Source organism: Haliaeetus leucocephalus, unplaced genomic scaffold (genome assembly GCF_000737465.1).
Source record: "Haliaeetus leucocephalus isolate CR32 unplaced genomic scaffold, Haliaeetus_leucocephalus-4.0 Scaffold1014, whole genome shotgun sequence".
Classification (NCBI taxonomy): domain Eukaryota; kingdom Metazoa; phylum Chordata; class Aves; order Accipitriformes; family Accipitridae; genus Haliaeetus; species Haliaeetus leucocephalus.
This window is the reverse complement of record NW_010973450.1, coordinates 698,332-720,578: the sequence shown is the minus strand read 5'-3', so window position 1 is coordinate 720,578 and position 22,247 is coordinate 698,332. Positions and strand designations below refer to the sequence as shown.

Below are 22,247 nucleotides of genomic sequence, written 5' to 3'. Positions count from 1 at the left end.
TAAGTCCCAGTGGCAGGCCTGGAAATGTTCTAACTCACAGCCCCATTCTAAATGGGAATACAATAATTTCATCAACAGGAATTAGCATTTATGGCCCTGAGTCATCAAAAAACAGGAAAGAATAGTATGATTTTTGGTAAGCAAGAGACCTAATTAATGGCAGAAAAGACTACATGGTTAAAATGGCTTTTGAGAGTCAAAGCAGAAATAAGAAACACAAATCCAAGCAGAAAGTGAAAAGAAATGTGTGAAGTGGCCAACAAAGAGGACCACAGCTACAGTACTCCAGGGCTGGAGGCAAAGACAGTGAGGTCAGAGAGAAAAAGCCAACATCAGGCAGACTGACGGCAGAAGGAAATGCACAACCTGAGTAGATCAGTCAGACATTTGAGCACATAGCGCAGAGCAGAAGAGAGTTGTGAGTAGAAAGTGAGGCTGCGTAACATAAGGGGACAGTGCGCTGTCAGCAACTCTGATAGCACTTCTCAAGTGTGGGTCCTCTAATCTAACTTGGCGTCGCTCCTTTTGGGAACTGCAGGGACACACAAGCTACAATGCACAATAGGTGGCATTCCACAAGAACGCAGTTCAGAACACACTACTTATTCAATCAATGGAGACTTCTTCAGAAGTCTTATGTTTTTCATTCTAAGTTTTTCTCTTGGTATTTTCTTACCAGCTGCAAGAAGAGAAGGCAGTGCAACATGCTGAACTACATCTTCCAGAGAAAAGCACTGCCGGGCGATCAATATAGCAATGAAAGTGGCCAGGGAATCGTGGAACGACAGGTCACTCACCTTGAAGGAAAAACATTGCAAGGCTTCACATAACAGTGCACTTACATAACAGTGCACACACCACTGCCACTGTTATTAAGGAATTAATTATAAGAATAAACAGTAACATTTTTATACATAAGCATTTGTGTCTACATTTTAATGTATTTCCCAAACATTTTATGTCAAATACTGATAGCTTAACTTAATTTTAACCAATAACTATTTCAAATACCACAAATTCTGAAGTAAAAAACATTAGTCTTATAAAAACTGAGAAAATTTTACCATTCTGTAAAAAATGATAATATCGATACTCATTCCTTAGCCTTAGGACAAGAATATGTCCCCAAGTATACAGCTTCAATCTGTTCCTAAAGGCATATGTAATCAAACTATAGATAAATATACTGAATCAGATACTGGATAACATTAGTCACCGTAATCCTGCTGACTTGAACAGGATGATGGTAACTTACACCAGGTAAGAAACAGCAAAGCGTACCACCCCTTCTACAACCCCAGAGCCAACACCAAAACAGGGTCTTTAAAACAGACCTAGTTATTTACACGTCCATCAGCATTGTAGAAAAAGTATATGGACATGCCTGCTCCTTTTAAAGCACACCTCTGATATTCCATATCATTCCATAATAAAGAAAAAAAAAAGATTTACAAAGAGAAAACTCTAAGCACTGCCCAAATTCTACATTAACCCTGAAGATGAAGGAAAGAATAAAAATCAATCACAAATCTCATTAAAAGCCTTAAATGGATACAGGACTAAATCTGTGCTCTGCATTTTGTATTGAATGGAAACCTTACTATACTTCTAAGCGCACCCTAGACATAGATTTAACAGATACTTCAGAAGATATTGAACTTACATCCACACTGCAGAGCAGATCATTGAAACCCCAGACATGATTTGAAGAGCAGCAAAGAGCTTTTACGACCCCTAACCACTCTGAGCTAAGCACCGTGCAGCATGCCGTCAGCTCTGCGCAAAGGTTTGCTATGTCATTAATCCTAGGAAAGAAGAGAAAAACTAATACAGAAGCAAGATATTTTGTAAACAATAAATATTTAGGTCAAAGCAGATCAGTGCTTGGCAGAAGAACTGCTGTTTCCTCACTTAAGGTGGGGGTTTATGTCCAAATGTGATTATGCTACTGTACATATAACCTAGTGTTATTCAGTTGTGGACAACTGGAGCATCTGGAAAAAAAAAAACAGTATGTGACTTGTACCCCATAACTTGCATCCATCCAACCTACAGCAGCACAGGACCTTTATTTTGTGTAAACCCTGCTCTGTACGCCCTGTGTCCCTACCAGCTTCCCTACCTGTGCTGAGCTGCCCAGGAGGAGGGATGCAGCACCCAAACCCCTGCTACCTGCAACCCACCAAGACAGATGACCTGCCCCTCTCCACATGGGCACACTCTGGCCTTTCCTCAGTGCTGCCACACAAACAGCAGGTCCATCCTCTTTCATGCAAAAATGTCACAGGAAAGTGGTGTGTGTGGCGCACACCTCCCCAGCCCCTGCGGGAGCCCTCCTCACCAGCTCTACTGTTCAGGAGGGACAAGAGAGTCACAAAATTAATTGGCATTAATGAATTTTACTTCATAGATCGCATACTGTGTAATGTGTGATTTGGTCTATGACTCAGAGTTATGTAACATTTTAAAAAACAGCAACAGCAGAGTTGACTCATCCCAGTGCAAGTTATTTTTTCTCTGTTCCACAGTGAAACCCGTTTGGCCACATTTAGATGTTCCCCTTTGCTGCTCTTACAAAACCGCTTCCTCTCAGCTGCTCTGCTCTGCCAAGAATGCCCCACATTTCAAAGAATCACAGAATGGCTTGGGTTAGAAGGGACCTTAAAGACCATCTAGTTCCAAGCCCCCTGCCATGGACAGGGACACCTTCCACTAGACCAGGTTGCTCAAAGCCCCATCCAACCTGGCCTTGAACACTTCCAGGGATGGGGCAGCCACAACTTCTCTGGGCAACCTGTTCCAGGGCCCTGCCACCCTCACAGTGAAGAATTTCTTCCTTACATCTAATCTAAATCTACCCTCTTTCAGTTTAAAGCCATAACTCCTTGTCCTATCACTACATGCCCTTGTAAAAAGTCCCTCCCCGTCTTTCCTGTAGGTCCCCTTTATGTACTGGAAGGCTGCTATAAGGTCTCCCCAGAGCCTTCTCTTCTCCAGGCTGAACAAGCCCAACTCTGTCAGCCTGTCTTCACAAGAGAGGTGCTCCAGTCCTCTGACCATTTTTGTGGCCTCCTTTGGACCTTCTTTGGATGTTTCAGAGGCGGCTTCACACTAGGGACAGGGAGATGGATACAGGAACTGTACACATTTTTGGCAGGAGTCAATCAGAAAAGAAAAGGGAAAAAAAAAATCCACAACTTCCTTGAGTTTTGTGATCTGGCAGCAGCCTTAAAAAAGACTGTCAGCTACTGCTGCACCTAGGCTTAACTATCAAGACCAAGAATTTCTTCATAAAAATTGGAATAGAATCAGAACAGAACACCAAGTTCTGGTGGGTTTGATTGTGTAAGAGCGATAGAGGTGCTGGGGGCAGGGGTTAAGGCTAGATCCAAAAATCAGTGTCCGTTTCACCCTGCCTCACAGACTTTGCAGAATGGAAAACCAGGGTAAAACAGTTTCAACGCTGCAGTGCTACATTTGCATAAGAAGGCTGAGTTTATGTGTTTACATACTGGACAGAGGAAACAACTGAGAGAAGAACATCTCCATTATGAAACAAAACATACTGTCAGTGTAAAACCCTGACACTGATGTTAAGCTGGTTTACTGCAAGGGTTCTTCACTATACTTCTTGTCAGTACCTCAACATTATCTAAAAAGATCTAACATAGACTTAAGACCCAAGAAGTGTCGTGCTGGATCAGACCAAAGCTCCACCTGAGAGTGGCAGGAGCCAGCACCTGCTGGTGTCAGCAGACAACCACCTTAATACAGTGCTGGACAACCTGTTGAAGTGGAGATCTCATCCTGAACTCTAATCATTGGAGACCAACTTGAACTGTGCACCATGAGGTCCAAGCTACTCTTAAAATATAACTGACAGCTGTTACAATTCTAGTAGCTTCTATCCAATAAAACTCTTAATACTTAAAAAAAAAAAATTTTTTTTAAATCTACATATTACCTATGAAGATGAAATCCATAATAAATAAATTACACATTTAATAAATTAAACACCAATTGCATCAGAAGAAGGAAATGACATAATGCAGAACCTTCCTTCATTTACAGGCTTCTAATGAGCAAAGATTGCGCTGAGCTGTTCTGTCTGAAATGGCACAACTGCTGATACGAAAAGCTTACTGACTGTCTTACAGTGAGTACTTTCTACTTGTTACTCCCTTCTGTTAAATTATGCAGATTGATTTAATGAAATAACTCAGCTTAAACTTACTCAATAAATTTTCAGCAACCAGAAAGAGTAATGAATGAAAACAATTGCAAAAAAGACACAAAACAAAAAAGTGAAAGGAAACCTCATATATAACACGTAAAAATCCATTCAGTTAGATTCCAGCACAGTTTGCCTTACCTTCCTGCATCTTGGTGTCCCATGCACACGTTCATTAGCGCATTGCAGACAAAGCTGTAGCGGTTGGCTGCGTTATCGCTCAGGATCTTGCCCAGCATTGAGTAGTTAATGCTGTGAGCAGAAGGATTCTCGATAAAATCTAGCATGAACTCTGGATCCCACAGTAAATTGGAATTCGAAGGCTGAACATTGCTGTATATTGTTTGCTTCACCTTAGAACAGGCACTACTGAGGACCAAAAAAAAGAGTGAGTTGCCAAAAACCATACTTTGCGGGAATGCTGTTGAACATACCACATGGGATTAGAAAATCCTAGTTTGGTTACCATTCTGTACACATTCTCAAACTCATTTTTTATAAGGAGCATCTACCAGAAAATAAGGCTGATATATCAATTTCATTCAAGTTTTCCTGCAAATAGTCTCAAGTTCCCAAATCGCTTCTATGACATTCCTATGACTGAAATTGTGAGCAGCTGGATAAGGACCACACATTCATTCCTCACTAGCAATAACTTCCTGGAGCATGAAATGCCTCTACAGTGAACTGTTAACAGTGCTCCATAATGCTGCTCTCCCTCTTTATGTGTCATGACAATGAACTGCAGCGGTGGTGAAGAAGAATTAATTAAGGAAAAATGAGAAAATTTATCTAAATTAAAAACTCTATATTTGGTAATAACGTGACATAACAGACAACTTTTTGAAAGATGAAATCAGTAAACAAAGAAAAGATACTTAAAGGTCATATTTTGACATTAATAATTATGACAAAAGGTCAAAAAATGTTCCAGCCTAGGAATACCTATATGTTAATTGGCTTTCTTCAGGGGGACAAAAAATGTGTTAGTGAAGAATGCAAATTCCACACACAAAATGTTCTAAGGAGCATTTCTCTCAAGCATTGGGTTTTATACCACAGCTGGAAACAACATCCACATGGACAAACCACTAATTATCCCAACAGGGAAGACTTCTTCATTGCTGAAAAAAAATCTATTAATTTAAATTAACTTAAAATACATGAAACCTTTGGAACTTTAGAACTCCACTGGCCCCAGGATGAAAAGACAGAGGAAGCACTGTGCCTCTGGAAGGCATCTGTAACCTGAGGAAGGAGCACAGTGTGCACAGCAGCAGCTGGACGCGGGGCTTGGAGGGCAGCCCTGGGGACACCCTGCCACTGTGCAGCCCCTACACACGGCTGCTCCTCATCGGGATGCTCCAGTGCAGAAGGAAGAGGCCATTAGCAGCATAATTAATCTACAAGGGTAATACCTGACATTAACCCTTTGCTCTAACAGCCAGTGTAACAGCAAAGAAAGAAAACCAACTAGTGGAAGACAAATATCCCATGCTTCAACCATCAGGCACTATTTAAATGGGCATCCTGGGCAGACATACATCCCCGACACTGTCATCACAGCATTTACCTACACTTACCCCATGGGTCACAGAAAGAAAGGTCCAAAACCCAAATGATACAGTACTGAGTATGTGAGCAAAGCAGCCTCTGAAACTGTACTTGCACAAGAAGTAATGCTGGGGGAGTGGTCAGAAGATAACAATTTAAAAAAAAGTGAAGGAATGATTTAAAAAAAGGAAGTTTAGTGAATACAACTAAATATACCAAGCATACTGAACAAAAACAGGCAGCTCACTTAGTAAAGCCCAGTCATGAGAAATACTGCAGATGATATTAGAAGCCATTTTCGAAGTACTACGTTATACAGAAGGTAAGTCTCTACATTTGAACATTTATAATCTGTACTTTATTGTCGCTTCAAATTGACTTAGAGAGAGAGAAATAGCTGGACTTACAGTGTATTAAAAAGCAGCTAAAAAAGTTGCCATGTACAGACAACTGGTTTTGGTTTTGTCTCAGTTGTAGCAAGGAAACCAAGAAGAAAATTAGCGTAGTATTACCTTATACACAGCTGTTTAAAAAATGTATACATAAATTTTATTACCAGTTTTCAGAGAATTTCTAACTCCACTTGTCTGAAAAAAGGGGCTTCAAATCAAGTGCTGTATATCACATACTTAATATATGATTTAATACCTTAAATATCTCTATAGTACTAGATGATGTTTTGCTTTGCTGTTGTAGGTTAGTATTAATAAAAATGTTATTTTTTTATTGCGTTACTGAACTTTCAGGATATAGCTAAGACACTTCTGTAGTTCTATATTTCATATTTCTTCTTCCTAGTGTTTCTCATATTAAATGCTACCATTCCCATGTCCTTGTAAACCTATTAAAATATTAAGATTATTACTGAGAACTCTTTTCCTGCTCCCTAAGAAATGAAAACCACAAATGTGAAATACGCAAACCAAACCCAGGTATATAAACTAGGAGGGGAAACAGTAACTGAAGTGGTTTGTAACTCTCACAAGATGCGTATTTGCATATGAAAGGTTTCCACTCCCCCTTTAAAAAGTAAGAGCCAAAAATACAGCATATGAGTACCTAAAATATTTTTTTAATTTAAAAATCAAGGAACTGAACATTCGAGCATAAAACTTCACAAACTCAAACATGTTTGTGCCTCTCCCCACATCAAAGGAAATATTTAATAGAATATTACAGCTGCGTCAGCTAAGATTTTGTTATTTTTCCATCCAACATTGTATGCATTACAGCCAATTTGCTGATGCGTTATAGGAACCTAATCAGGCACATCACAATCTGCAAAAGCAAAGGTGTCTGGGGAGGGGTCCGATGCTGCATGCCACAACTGCCTCAGCAGCTGGCCTGACAGTGACGGTCCCCGCTTCCCTCGCCCCACGCCTGCTCGCTCTGCGTGAGCGCTGCTTGCTGGAACAACCTGCTAAGCTAACCACAGCACTGCGAGGAGGGCTCAGCCTCTGCTCCTCCACAGCAGGTACCCACACAGCACGAGGACTTTGCAGGCTCAGGACCACGTGTTGTGCTGCCATGTTGGCACAGGCAAACGAATTGGATCAGTAAAGGTAAAGCAGCAAAGGCAATGGTGCATCTTCCAGGGAAAGCAGACTGAACAGAAAACCACAGCAGTCTGCATCAGTCTACAGGCTAGGCAGTGGTGAGAAAAATCCCATTACCACCCACCTGAAGAGGTCTCCAAACTTGCTTCTCAGGTGACTGCAGGACACGTACAGATCATAGAGGTAAGCTAAAATACACCTTTCTGGAGAGGAACACTCTGAGGGATTAACGACGTGCTTTACCACCCCGCACAACCTGCAAAAATAAAACCATTCTGAGTTCGTTCCAACACACCTTAGAAACGTGTCTCGTATTGTTACGTATCATACAAACCCCACCATTAGCTGGCAACTTGATGACAGACCTTGCACCTACAGGCTGAGGGGGCTCACGTGGACTTTGGTGTCACCCGTGCGCTTGCCGGGGCCCCAGGGAGGACAGGATACAGAGGCACTTGAGCCCAGGGCAGAATGAGGCAAATGGGTAGGAAATCAAGATACACATCTCCCCCCTTTTCCTAGGTTACAAAGCGTGCGGGTCCCACCAGCCGCCAGCAGCGGGGAGCGGGCTGCAGAGGTGAGCCATCTGCTCCACTCACCTGCGCTCGCTTCCAGCCTTCCAATAGCAGTGCGATAGTTGGTCTAACTACCTGAACCTAAACGCGTTTTTTGCTTAAGAGCGAACACCAAAAATACTTTTTGGAAAACTGTGGCTACCACAAACCCTTCAAAGACTTGTGCGGTTTGCTCCGAGTTGAGGATGAGGCAGGCATGGTAACGCCGCAGAACGGCGACGATGCAGACGCACAGCCCCGTCGTGTAGCTTCCTGCCAGGCTGGATGACTTCAGCAGCAGCTCTGCCTCCACAACACTCAGCTCATTCAACAGCTAAAAATGCATACACAAAAATACTGAAAATAACTTCCAGGTTAAACATGTAAAATGCGTGCAAAAATAAACTCAATAAGGAAAAACTATAGGGCAAACAAAAATGAAATTCCTTACTGTCCTGGTTTCAGCTGGGATGTAGTTAGCTGTCTTCCTAGTAGCTGGTACAGTGCTATGTTTTGAGTTCAGTATGTGAAGAATGTTGATAACACTGATGTTTTCAGTTGTTGCTCAGTAGTGTTTAGACTACAGTCAAGGATTTTTCAGCTTCTCATGCCCAGCCAGGGCACCTGACCCAAACTGGCCAACAGTGTATTCCATACCATGGGACGTCCTGTCTAGTTTAGGAACTGGGAAGTGGGGAGCAGGGATTTGCTGCTTGGGGACTGGGTGTCGGTCGGCGGGTGGTGAGCAATTGCCCTGCGCATCATTTGTACATTCCAATCCTTTTATTATTGCTGTTGTCATTTTATTAGTGTTATCATTATCATTATTAGTCTCTTCTTTTCTGTTCTATTAAATCGTTCTTATCTCAACCCAGGAGTTTTACTTCTTTTCCTGATTTTCTCCCCCATCCCACTGGATGGGGGGGAGTGAGTGAGCAGCTGCGTGGTGCTTAGTTGCTGGCTGGGGTTAAACCACGACACTTACTACAGAACAAGGGAAATGGGGAGCAAAATAAACTGTTAAAGTATAAAAAACATCCCTCAGAACTGCTCTTCAGAAATACATGGCATTTCTGGCACCCAGGTGCTTTACTGTGTAATATGATGGTTCAGCCTGAAACAGTGAAGCCCATCCTAAAATACTTTGTGCAAAAATAATCCAGAATTTTATTAATTTTGAAAGATTTAAAAATAAAATACATCTATTGATTCTCCAAAGTTGTCAAAGTAAGACAGGAGGGGAAGTTATCTGGCACTCTGTTTCAGAGGTCAGGAAACTGAAACTGATAAAAGCACATGGCAGCAAATCAGGAGAATTTGCAGTCCAGCTCTTGGGTTTTTTTCAGATTTTACAGAAAATGTATCACAGCTTTATCCTGACATAACACACCCCCACCCCCTTCACCCACTCCCCCGCCACCAATGAATTCTGTTTACCTGTATTGCAAAGTCTATAAGTCCATTGATATTCAGTGCTGGTTCCATGAGATCAAAGATGAGCTGTATATGGTGAGCCAAAGGAAGATGATAGGATGTTCCTGAGGCAAAACTAGTTATCTGTTCAAGAACATTACTGGAGATCTGTGAAAATAAATGTTGAAAAGTCATATGGTGACTGAGGGTTTCTCAGATGCACTAGTGCTCCAAAAATCCTATCTTGTAGGTGGTAATAGCAAGTGACAGCATTTTGCAGATAAAAGCACTAACAAATCATGCTTGAGTATATCTATTATGCTACTATCCTGCAAGTCAGTCGTAATGCCGTTTTATTTCCAAAACTGACAACACAGAAAATGCTGTTCTGCTGCTTTACAGCTAAAAGTCACACTGTTCTTAACATCTACAATACTGATTTTTATTCTGTGGGGTATTTTGCTTTAAAGAGGCAAAATCATTTTTCTTTTCATCTTACTGCATTGTGATTTTTTTTATTGATGATTTTCAGATAATTAATAACATGTTATCCTGCAAAAAAAACATGTAATAAATTCATTCAAAAGACCAGATTCAAAGATGTCTTACAAATTAAGTACCAAACGTGTACCTCCTTTACTTTGTTTCTTATATTAGCCTCTGGTTATTAAAATGTACTTAAAAACAGTAACACCTGGCAAAGCGGTGAAATCCTGTGCTGACGTATTTGCACACATACAGGTTCTAATATAAACCAGGAAAACTAGGCTTGTCATTTAAAACAAATTATTTATGTTCTCCAGTCAGCCACTGATATAGCTTTTTAACAGTAAAGGTTGACTATAAATATCCAGAAAAGAACAAACTGTATTATCCACCGGCTTTTCAAAGAAACATACTCAGTTTGTTGCACAAAAACACAGAAGAGTTCACTGTCCTTCATGAACACAGATGAAGTAACATCTTACACATATGCAAGAGATTGTTTAATAAGTATCTAATTTACCAACGAGCTCTAAACAATGCTGTTAATGGAAATTTATGTAAAATTTATTTCAAATTTTTCATTAAAAAATCAGGACATCTATAATAATACAGAAAGCTTCTTGCATAACAAACAAGCAAAATCCCCCAAACATACCAAACCAAACACCCAAATATCTACAGAAGCAGGTATTTTATAATACCAAGGCAACATTTTTTCACTTGCTTTTGAAGAAGCAGTGCACTGAAAATTCTTGGTATATACAAAACACTTCTAAAAACCTAGATTTGCTTCCTATTTGATATCTCTACAGTAGAACATAAAAGGCTATGATTTTATACAAGGGAAGTACCTGAGATGTCACCTGATGTTGATCAAAATAGGACAGTTGCTGTAGTTTTGTGAACACGGTCTCTAGGGTTGGAAATGCTTCTTGTTTGGTCTTCCTGGCTTTTTGCCCTTCATCCCCAACTTAACAGATAAAAAATTATTTTGGTCATTTTACATTTAATGGAGCCCTAGTAGTTTTGCATTATTATGGATTTAAAAGACAATAAAAATTTTAATAAGCTTTACTCATGACTACATAAAGCCCTACTTGCCTCAGTTTTCCATTATACTTGGGAAAAATATACGCCACAGCACGTAACAATATCAAAGCTACTTCGAGGTTATTCCATGCAAAAAGGTGACAGCCAAGAAAAACTGAAAAACAGTCATGCAGTTTTACTAGGAGGGGTAAGGAATATGTATCGCTCACTGGCCAATATCTCATATTCCAGGCTTTAGCCAAATGCAAGTGTTTACAGCCAAGTTGTTATAATGGAAAATAGGGATTTCTAACCACAGTGGCCCTTTGCCATCCTGGTGCAGCTGTAAGGCAGGCCAACAGATTGCACTTTGTGCTGACTCTGGTCAGTACTTCACCCAGTGACTGCAAAGGGGATGAAAGCCAAATTACATGATCAACACGCATGGCTCCAGACAACTTGCTGAGCACCTAACAGCTCCCGTGATCTTTACTACAGGCTACCATACAGCAGCATTAAAGCATTTACCACCCATTTCAGTAGTACTCTTCTTATTCAGAATTTTGAGGATGTCTTTGGTAATCTTCTTCAGCTGATGCCTTGCTTCATCGCGCTCCTTACCAACACCATAAAGGAGAATCATACGCTGGTTACACTCATGACTGGAAGATTCATCCTGAAAAGATCAGATACAAGTGAAGACTCTTTTCTTTTTTCTGTCATCACCTGCAGAAACCCAACCTGAGTAGCCCAGACTGCAATAAACAATAACTAACTCTTTGTCACAAAAAACATCTCCTGTGGTTATCAGTGTGGAGGAAACAGTGCCAAATGAAATCACCAAAGAGTAGGGTAAAAATACAGAGGGAAAAATTGTCATCTGATATTAAGAATTCTGTATGTATCTATAAGGACAGAGTCAGGGGACGCATACAGATAACCTCCTAACTGTCCCCTGGATTGATATTCAGTAGCAGATTAGTAAGTAGAAGACAAATGTCTAGAAACTGTGCAACTTTTCTCTTATTATGTACAAGTCCATTGAAAAAAAGATGCACGCCAACTCCTAAAATTCTATTTTGCACGTCCCAAAGAAATTGAAATATGTATAGTTTATTTAAATTGTAACTGGTTATATTTAGTCTTTTAATAAAATGTATTGTGTAATGTTGATGCACTGTATATAAGTTAAAAACTTGGAGCACTGCTCTGCAGTCATATAAAGTATAAATATTTTGTTCAGTAATATACTTACCTTCTCCAAACTAAACAATCCCTACTACTTTCAACTACTTTAAAAGTTTTTAAAAAATAAGGCTGTGTACAAAAATAGTACTGAAGAATCACAAGGCAAAAAGGTAGATGGGGTGCAACTCTGTGCTCAGACAAGTTGCACAGTCTTACAAAATACATGCTCTCTTTCAAAAATAGTGACTCTGTTAGTAGGTCAAAAGCAGGAAGTAAACCTCTAATTATTTTTAAAATTCTATTTGTCTCTCTCATCTAGAGGAAACAAAAGCAGAAGCACTGAGAACGTCACCTGGAATTTGCAGCTGTCTCTGGCTAAAAAAGCAGTTCAAAGCCAGAGGAAGGTCTAAGTCTCAGAACTGGGATGCTCAGCCATTCCTCCAGCCTCTCCTTGCTCTGTGGGATTTACACATGAACACTCCTGCCTGCTCACATGGTGAAGAACTAGAGGAACTGCCAACAACCCTCTGTCAGCACCACTAGCTTCCCATCACAGGATATACCCAAGCGTTTCATTGCTTCTCAACAGCACTCTACGGTAATCTCTTTGATTTTGGGGTGGGGGGCAAGGTGTCTGATTTTGCATGCTTAGGGAATTCTTATTTCATTAGGATTAGGCTTGGCAGGTGAATCTGTTACATGCTTCAAAGCATAAGCCAATTTATTTCTGTCTTACCGGTAAGATAGAAATAAACCTTTGCAGCTCTGTAAGGAAGACGTCAGGGATGTTTGGGCATTGGCTGACAAAGCATCAACTCCCGAGTGCCTTATTTTACAAAGGCAGAGATCATACAGAAATATAGCAATTTTTACAATTGCATCACTACACACCTGAAAGTTACTCCTTTTGAAATGCAACACTGACTGATTCAACATCCCTGCCTGGCTTTCCCAGGCAACCAGTTCTGATCAGACCTGATCTGATCAAAGTTTTCGGACTGAGAGCAACAGTTATCAGCTCAGCCCCTGTTACCAGTTACACAGATGCCCGTCGCTCGGAATTTGTGGATGACTGGCTGGCCAACATGCTTTTGGTTTCGTGGTTAGAGCGGGCTCGGAGGGGTGCAGTGCTGCGCAGGGGTCTCAGCAGTGACTCCACAGGTGCTCACTGCAGAGCACGGGATGCTGCAGCTCCTGCGTGTTGGCTCAAGTCAGCGAAGTTTTAAATTTATTTGCAACACAGCACCGGTAAAGCAAGTGATTTAGGAAAACGACAGGATAAACCGTCAAACTAGAAGCAAAGGTATACATGAATACCTACATAAATAAAGCTACAAATACCTTCAGACTTTGTGGGCAAATGTGTAACTGCTGCAGTAACGGACACCGTTGGCTGTCCAAGTGCTAATACGTAGGGCTGAAGAGCAGGTTCTCCTCTCTCTTTCTTCCCCTTGGAGGAGAGAGGCAGCTTGGGCAGACGCGCCTCAGACAAGCGAAACCGCAGCCTCGCCGGCCCGCCTGCGGCACGACGGCCTTTCCGCCCCGGGCAGACCCTCACCAGCTCCTCTCTGCTGCCGGGCCGAGCCCAGCCAGGCCAGGGCCCGCGGCCCACCTCGGCTGCAAGTTCGGCGGCAGGGCCGCGGGGGCCGGGAGATCCAACGTCAGGGCCCCCCGTCCCCGCGCTGCACCCGGCGAGAGCTGGCAGGGGGGCCCACCGCCGTGCCAGCCCCTTGCCCGCCCCTGCAGTGCGGGTCTCGGGGAAGCTGCGTGGGAAGCTCGGGAGGTTAGGATGGAAGGTCGCCTCGGTGTTTCAGTCACAGAAGACCAAGCCAAGCCACCTTACAAACGTGGCTACATCTAGCACTCTTCCCCTGTAGAAACCTGACATCCTCAGTAAAGTAAAACACAACTTACAGCAGCCAAAATCCCCAAAGGTATGCTCCCAACAAAAATTAAAAGCAGACCAAAAAGGTTGAAGTCTTACCACAGATATAACTCACAAATTCATTTTCTTCTTTTTTGTTTTTACAGGGAGCGGGAAAAAGACAAAGTGCAAATGAAAGCCACAACCAACCTCGGCTACTCCAGAAACAACACCAACTGCACCAGCGATAACAAACTCAGCCAAGCCATTTTTCCTTTGCTTTATACAATTCTGTTCCTGGTGGGTATCACCATGAACGGCCTGGCAATGTGGGTCTTTTTTAAAATATCCAGCAAATCCAATTTCATCATCTTCCTCAAGAACACCGTCATTTCTGACTTCCTCATGATCTTGACTTTTCCATTTAAAATCCTCAGTGATGCAAAGTTGGTATCATGGGAACTGAGAGGATTTGTGTGCCAGGTCACCCAGGTTGTATTTTACTTCACCATGTACATTAGCATTTTGTTTCTTGGTCTAATAACTATCGATCGCTATCAGAAAGCTACTTCGCCTTTCAGAACATCAACACCAAGGAAACTTCTAGGTGCCAAGATTCTGTCTACAGCAATTTGGATATCAATGTTTGCTCTTTCATTACCCAACATGATTCTAACGAACAAGAAGAAAACGCCTAAGAACGTAAAAAAGTGCGCTCTCTTGAAATCTGAGTTTGGCTTAGTCTGGCATGAAATTGTAAATTACATTTGTCAACTTATCTTCTGGGTTAATTTAGCAGTCATAGTCGTATGCTACATACTCATAAGTAAAGAGCTGTACAAATCCTATAAAAAGACAAGATCCAGAGGAAAGGCATCCAAAAAGACTGTAAATCTGAAGGTTTTCATCATTATCGCAGTGTTTTTTATTTGTTTTGTGCCTTTCCACTTTACTAGAATCCCCTACACATTGAGCCAAACAAGAGATGTTTTTGAATGCTCTGCTCAGAACACCTTGTTTTACTTGAAAGAGAGCACGCTGTGGCTAACATCGCTAAATGCTTGCCTAGATCCATTCATATACTTTTTCCTTTGCAAATCATTTAGAAAGTCCTTGCTAGACATGTTGTGCAAGCACACAGCATTGTCAGAACTCAGAGCACAGATGAAGGAGCAGAACGAAGGAGATGACACAGATGAGACACCGGTCTAGAGCTAAGAACTACCCATAGTCCTTCTTGGCCACACACATTTATTGGTGGGCGGAAAGAGCACAAAATCCTGCGGAAGAATATCTAGAATTTCACCAACTTCTTTAGAAATTGTCCTACAGATGAAGCACAAGCACCTGGGAACCAACATCACTGGTTGCAAAAATGGTGAAACTAGAAAGCCTGAATAAAACAAGAGCACCACCTGATCACAACCTCCATGCTTGTCAGAATTGCTAGGAAGAAGTCTGAACTTACAGTTGGAGCTGTAAGGAAAAAACTAAAACAAAGTCATGAAAGGCTACAGATGAGATTATGAACTGCAAAGATTTTGCAGAAATAGCTTAACTTGGGCCAGAGTAAAGCTCATGACAACACAAGATCTGGGAAATGCAAATAAAATCCACAGTAAATGTGATTTTTAAATACAAGGAGTTGTCACCTTGTACACAACTGGCAGACAAACAGAAATATAGGAAATACGTAGATAAGCTATTTATCTGTGCAGATTTTTGGTAACGGAATAACATTTTGCTTATCTCATTATATGCTTGCAATCCTTAATCCATTGACCAATAAATTAACAGTTATATGTCAGAGGAAATTATTTCATAATCAGGCTTATCTTGATGTGAGTTAAATCTTCAAATACTTCACCTTACTACATGAATAAACAAAAATGTACACTTTTATAGGGAAAAATATATTATATTAGAAAATATACAAAGGATAAATTTACAGAATACTTAGATCTTAGGGAAAGAAAGACTCATAGTAAAATCTTCATTGATTATTAAGGGCAGCTTTTTTGCACTATACAAAAAATTTAACCACTTTCCCTTTTTCATTTGGAAAAGCTGAAAAGAAACAGGGAAGAATTTTCAGGTTCATGACATGTTCAGGTATCATAACAATCACACGTGACAAAGATCCTAGGCTATTGTAATAAATTATGGTTCATCACTGCAAAACAGCTCCAATTCAGAAATATGTTTCACCATCATGCAAGAGCTCAGTCCTGCCAAAAGCCATTGCCTGTTTACCCTTCTCCGGTACTTATCTGTGCCTGGCAGGGCACTGGGCATTTTTACAACTGATATCCAATTTCCTCAAAACTTAAAAGATGGTTCACTTACTTTAACACTCAGCCTTAGAGTTTATGCATCTGTCATAACCTGCCTGAATTAATTAAATATTTTACAAAATGTTTTGTGCACTGCTTATGCTGGTATATGCACCAACACTGATTACAATCAGTAACTGGGTTACACCGCAGAAAACAGGGTGCCTTTATTTTCCCGGAACCAGCGCTGCTGGTCACTCCAGAGCACGCTCTCCACAACTGACCTCATGGGGCCCAGGACTGATCATGCGAGATGCCCCATTTCCACCCAACGCTCACTCCCCACACTTTTTGTACCTACACATGGGCAGAGAGCGGCAGTTATTTGGCAGCTGCTTTTCCTGATCAGATGAGCTGTTCACACAACAGATACTACAGCTATCTGTGTACCATGTAGCAGTCACTGACGGGATATACGGAGGCACTTTGCACCTGCCTCTTACAGTTGGGAACAGTGTCAAGAGGTCAGTTTGGAAGAAAACGTGGAAGATGCTGCCTTGGACATCAGTCCCAGGGTATTGCAATGGACCGTCTCAGCTTTATATAGTCCTTGATGAATGAACAGAAGTCAGGTCAGGCAGCTAGCGACATGTCACACTGATGACAATGGTGAGGGTGACCTTCATCCCAGTCATCCTCAAGGCTTTTTGCTCTCTGCCAGCCATTTAACACTGACATCAGCATGCACACCTACATTAACCAAAATGTAGATACTAATGCACGAACTTACTGTCAATACAGCTGCAGCCTGAGAACCTCAAAAAGCAATCCATGCCTGCCCACAAAAGGATGGCTTGAACGCGAGTCATTTCCCACACGGCAGCAAGCAAGGAGCCAGAACCCTAAGTCACATCAGTTGACAGGAAAATACAAGATAAATCACATGACTCAAACTTACATAGGAAGTTCTGTTTGCAGAGGAATGCACTAGATTCCAACATTATACATAATAAACACATAATAAATACAAAGTATACCATGCAGCAGCAGCAGCTTCTGCCAGAACCAGAAAGTTGCTGTAACCAGCACCTGTATCACCTGGCTACACTGATGCCAAAATAAACCAGAAATCCCATTCTGGAGATCAAAAGTCAAGCTCAGGTTCATGTGTCAATATTAAGAGGCTACAGAGGGAGGGTACAGTTTCTGAATATGTCAGTGCACATGATTTTGTGGCCAAGTAACCTATTGTAAGGGTGGCTCTGAGCACACTTTCTGCTCATGCATTTGACAATGACTAGTGCTGTCCAGAACAGGGGAATTCACACACACAAACAAGACCTCAGAGCTATGTTTTAGGATTATCCTGGAAAACTGTCAGGTAACACTCTGTGTTTGCTCATCCTATGTCTCTAAAGGAGCCAAATCATAATGGCACAGTGTAGGTGCCATCAGGTCTGCCCCAGACAAACAAAAAGCCAGAAAATGTGCCTGTCTTGATGGACATAGTTATTTTTTTTCTTTATTAGTATAAGAGGAGGTAACATACTTTCTGACAGAGAGCAAAAGGGAGAGAGAAAAGCAACAGCAAACATGATTAACTCAGGCAATATGTGAAAATGAGGAAGGAAACAACACAACACACCAACAGAAAAAGTCTCATCTTTCTACACATTTCCGTATTCTTAGTACTTTGCTCACGGCTTCTGTCGGCAGAGGAACAGCGGATGAACCAGAAATAGCCAAGACTCCTCTCTGAAACAGCTGCTGCCAGGTTTGCTCAGGTACTTCCACAATGGGAGCGTTCACGTGGTGTGATGGGGCACTCAGTCATCTGGCTTTCAGATGTCAGAGGCTGATAACCAGCAGTGTGCCTCTTACCTTGGTAATGTTATTTAAATCTATGCTGAGAAAGGAAAAATGGTGTATGCTTGGTAAGAAATACCAAAGTTGTTTCCCCAGAAGCACCTTGCTTTTGGGCCATAACTGTAAAATTTCTATTCAATGTTAAAATACATTTCCATGTAAAGACAAAAGGTGCTCTACGCAATCTGCTGTTATACCTTGCTATTATATTATCTTAGGCCTCCATAATGAATATATACCAGTTTAACTTTTCATTAGACATTAGTTTGTAAACAACTTGAACTTCAGCAAAGATTTATATTTTCTATGAACTAGAAGAGAAATCGGTCAGTCTAGTTAATGCACCTTCTTGTTTTGGGTTTATTTGTGTAAACCTGCCAGTTGCTGTAAGGAACAAGTAATTTTAAATACAGAATGTTACATGTGTTCTCTCTTCTTTTCACCCAAGTCTATTTCAAACAATGGGAGATTTTGCAAACAAGAGTACTGTCAGTAACTCCAGTGGAGTACCCTCCTCTGCACCGTGCCACCGAGACACCACAGTCACCCAGCTGGTCTTCCCAGTACTGTATACACTCGTCTTCCTTCTGGGACTTGTACTGAACAGCCTGGCTTTTTGGGCTTTCTTCCATATTCCAAGCACGTCAACTTTCATTGTCTACCTGAAAAACATCTTAGTTTCTGACTTCATAATGACCCTGATGCTTCCTCTGAAAATCCTGACGGACTCTGGCCTAGGACCATGGCAACTCAAAGCCTTTGTCTGTCGCTTCTCAGCCGTGGTATTTTATGACACCATGTATATTAGCATAGTGCTACTCGGTCTCATTGCTTTTGACAGATTTCTCAAGATTGTAAGACCTTTTGGGAAGTTCTGGGTACAAAATCTGACTGCAGCAAAGATCCTTGCGGGTCTAGTCTGGCTCTTCTTCTTTGTTCTGTCTCTGCCTAACATGATCTTATCGAACAAGAAAGCAACACCCCAATCCGTGAAGAAGTGTGCCTCGTTGAAGAATTACTTTGGACTCAAATGGCACGAAGCTGTCAATTATACCTGTCAGTTCATCTTCTGGACTGTTCTCATCCTCATGTTTCTATTTTATATAATTATTGCCAAAAAGGTATATGAGTCTTATATAAAAACACAGAAGAAGGACAAAAAAAGCAAACAAAGGATCAAGGGGAAAGTATTCATCATTTTTACCGTGTTTTTCTTATGCTTTGCCCCCTTTCATTTTAGCAGGGTTCCCTATACTCTGAGTCAAACGACTACCCGAATGGACTGCCGTATGCAGAACCAGCTCTTTGTTGCGAAAGAAAGCACTCTGTGGCTGGCTGCCACAAACGTCTGCATGGACCCCCTGATATACATGTTCTTGTGCAAACCATTTGTAGAAAAGGTGTTATGCAGGAGAGTAAAGACATTTCAGAAAACAGTTCATACAAACCCAAAAACCGAACTGGACACACGGATGACTGCTACTGAATCTTGATTCTGCAGCTTCACGCTCTACAGTCTCTGCATATTCATAGAGAAGTTAGAAATAATTTGTTTTACTTCTGCTGTAAAAAATGAAAGTGTGGTTGTACTGCAATATTAATACTTAATAAAAACAGCACAATGGATTTCCTTATTTATGCTCACTGCTTAGCCTTAATAGGCAAAAAGCTGTCACTCAACTGCCAGCCCTGATCTAACACCTATCTTTCCCCTGAGCTGTGCTCTCTCATTGATACCACCATCACTAACCAAAGCTGTGGAAGCCCAGCCATGCCTTGGCTGTGCCTGTCCAAGCCACAGTACTGCTGCACTCACAACACAGAGATCTGTATTACCTCAGAGCCACTCATGCGACTTCACAGCCATAACCACATCGGTCCCAATAGGAAAAACAGCATCAATGATGCATAAAACTAACAATGATCAGTTTGTAGTCTTGTCTTGCTCTGCTGGCTCTGCAAAGCGAACAAGAACAGAGGTTTTCCTAATTTGGTCACTAAATCATGTCCACCTCACAGAATACAGACAACCAATAACCTATGAATTAAAGTACCTTCATATAACCTAAGACAATGTAGAGAGTAATTCTACCTGCTTTAAACAAAAAAATCTTACTTGTTAAAACTTAAGCAGCTTACTGACTATGGCTGTTTCTAAGGACAATTTAGCTTTATTTGGGATTAAAACCCAGAGCTGTTGACTTTGTATGTCAGTAATTCTTACACTGGGTGTCAGCTCAGCTGGCACATCGCAGGGCAGGGAAGAGGATGAACCGTACTTGACAGAGGGAAGAAGGACACGGTCCCTCCCCGTCCCTACCCACCTCTCTCACACATGTAATTACTTTCCAACCGCCTACACCGTTTCACCATCCTTCCTCTCCACTCCCAGCAGGGACTTTGGTGGAGGACGCAGTCAGCAACACTCCAGAGTCCCAACACTCCTTGTCCAGACCAGCAGACAACCCAGGACTGCTTCGCCTGCAAAGGGTACCCCAGAGCCGCACAGCATTCACCCCTACCCTACCACACGCCAGAGGGGAACACCCAGAAATGTCCCCCTTGGGACACTGCCCCTTGGGAATGTGGTCGGTGGCACATTCACCCTTCCCAGTCTCAATGACAGGCAAAGAGAAGGCAGCAAGCAACACCACCTAACCCTCCCCATCCAGAAAATCCCTCTCCACCTGGCTCACTGCACCACTCGCAGAGCTCTCCCTTAGCTATTCCACAGGGAAAGTCCAAACGAACTATGCCTAAAGAGAAACTGCTTTCTACTCCAAAATCCTGGAAATTATTTCACTATTTTAAGACACAAATAAGATACCAACCATTTATTGACTCCAACTCCACAAATTATGTTAAAAAAACTGTTAAGCTCACCTTAGCCTTCAGCAATGCTTCCTTGCTTCTCAAACAACACGTTCCAACTGCTACTTGTCCCCTGATATACCTGCCACCCCAGAGGACCACCTCTGCATCACACGCTGCTCAGGTGACGCAGCATTGCAGAAGGGACCTCAGGCAAAGCACCACAACTTGCGCTCTCCCAGCAGCCCTACTACCTGTTGTAAACTCCCACCACCCCCCCTGCTCCGTACCGGGACACTCATCTCCTGCTGCTTTGTGACACTGCGGAGCTGAAGCGTGAGAGTCCCCAGCACCTCACTGAGAAAACAGTCACGTCCCTTAGTAACAAACTTCACCTCTTCTCAAGCTCTCCTGCTAGCTTTATGCCTTCTCACACATGCCAGACGCTTTGATCGCCACTTGATTGCTATTTTTAGAAATTAAATATTTACAGCAGCCTAATACAATCACGCAGGTTTCTCCCCACAGCCTCATTTTTTTCAAAGCTGTTTTTAGATTACTGTGCATTAATTACATCTGCCTTTGGGATTCCCCAGCCTTTGCCACACAGGTAGATGTATGTCTTATTTAGCAATTTCTACTCACTATATCTTCTCCACTAGGCATGTTACATACTTTCCATAAGTGTAACACCCTTTTACAACTGGAAACTGAACTAATCCCCAATCAGCTACCAGTTGGTTCCAAACTTCCCTATAAATCAACATTATCTCAAACCGTGTCTTCCCCTCAGGATTAAATGCTGTTCAGGAATTAATTCCTCTCTCCCCACACACATATACTGTTTAACAGGATTAATTTAGCTACTTTAGTAGGAGTAAATATATTAAATTCTTAGCTGCTAAAATAGTCACCACTTTAGCAACTGCTTAAAGAATTGTACGAGTCTGAAAATGTTTCTCTAAGCCTGTTGACATAGCACAGCAATTAATGTAGTGACTAGAGCTAACATTAGGAAAAGACGGTTTGTAAATCAGCTGTGATCTTCCACCAGGCAGGTGCCCATGGAAATGTGTGTTCCTGAACTTTGGGTATATTAGGGAAGAAATCAGCATGAAACTTTGCAGCTCAATCCTCCCTCTTACAAATGAATCACACCAGCATAACTAACATGGAGGTCCCCAGGACTCTCAGCACAGACTTACATTCAGCTCTGGATTTAAAAGTGGAACTCTGGCCCATTTTTGTGGTTATTACAGAGAAAGACAGTAACATAAAATGAGCAATATGGCAGTGATAAACTGCAAAAATGCTGAAGAACAGAAAATTTATTCCACCGTGGAAGTTTGGGGGTTTTATTTTCTCATTTCTACTGCTGGTACTACAAGGCTCATTTAACACTGTGCACACACATACTGGCAG

The 22,247-nt window shown here is 41.8% G+C and overlaps 3 protein-coding genes across 3 annotated transcripts in view; 2 read left to right on the top strand and 1 right to left on the bottom strand.

Annotated features, from left to right (window-relative positions):
* The window catches only part of MED12L (mediator complex subunit 12-like), a 139,160-nt gene that overhangs the window by 34,761 nt on the left and 82,152 nt on the right, over positions 1 to 22,247 (bottom strand). Inside the window, exons 12-19 of the mRNA XM_010584903.1 lie at positions 11,352 to 11,499; positions 10,646 to 10,764; positions 9,333 to 9,476; positions 8,066 to 8,229; positions 7,466 to 7,597; positions 4,373 to 4,600; positions 1,664 to 1,805; positions 677 to 797 (exon numbers count right to left, since the gene is read on the bottom strand). Of these exons, the coding sequence (XP_010583205.1) occupies positions 677 to 797; positions 1,664 to 1,805; positions 4,373 to 4,600; positions 7,466 to 7,597; positions 8,066 to 8,229; positions 9,333 to 9,476; positions 10,646 to 10,764; positions 11,352 to 11,499 (1,198 nt within the window). The remainder of the gene's footprint in view (positions 1 to 676; positions 798 to 1,663; positions 1,806 to 4,372; positions 4,601 to 7,465; positions 7,598 to 8,065; positions 8,230 to 9,332; positions 9,477 to 10,645; positions 10,765 to 11,351; positions 11,500 to 22,247) is intronic.
* P2RY12 (purinergic receptor P2Y, G-protein coupled, 12) lies at positions 14,068 to 15,087 on the top strand. Its single transcript, XM_010584900.1, has one exon. It carries the CDS (start codon positions 14,068 to 14,070, stop codon positions 15,085 to 15,087), a length of 1,020 nt encoding a protein of 339 aa, XP_010583202.1.
* Positions 17,847 to 19,507, top strand: P2RY13 (purinergic receptor P2Y, G-protein coupled, 13). The gene is made up of 2 exons (XM_010584985.1): positions 17,847 to 17,932; positions 18,463 to 19,507. The coding sequence occupies exon 2, from the start codon at positions 18,476 to 18,478 to the stop codon at positions 19,505 to 19,507; it is 1,032 nt and encodes a 343-aa protein (XP_010583287.1). The 5' UTR covers positions 17,847 to 17,932; positions 18,463 to 18,475.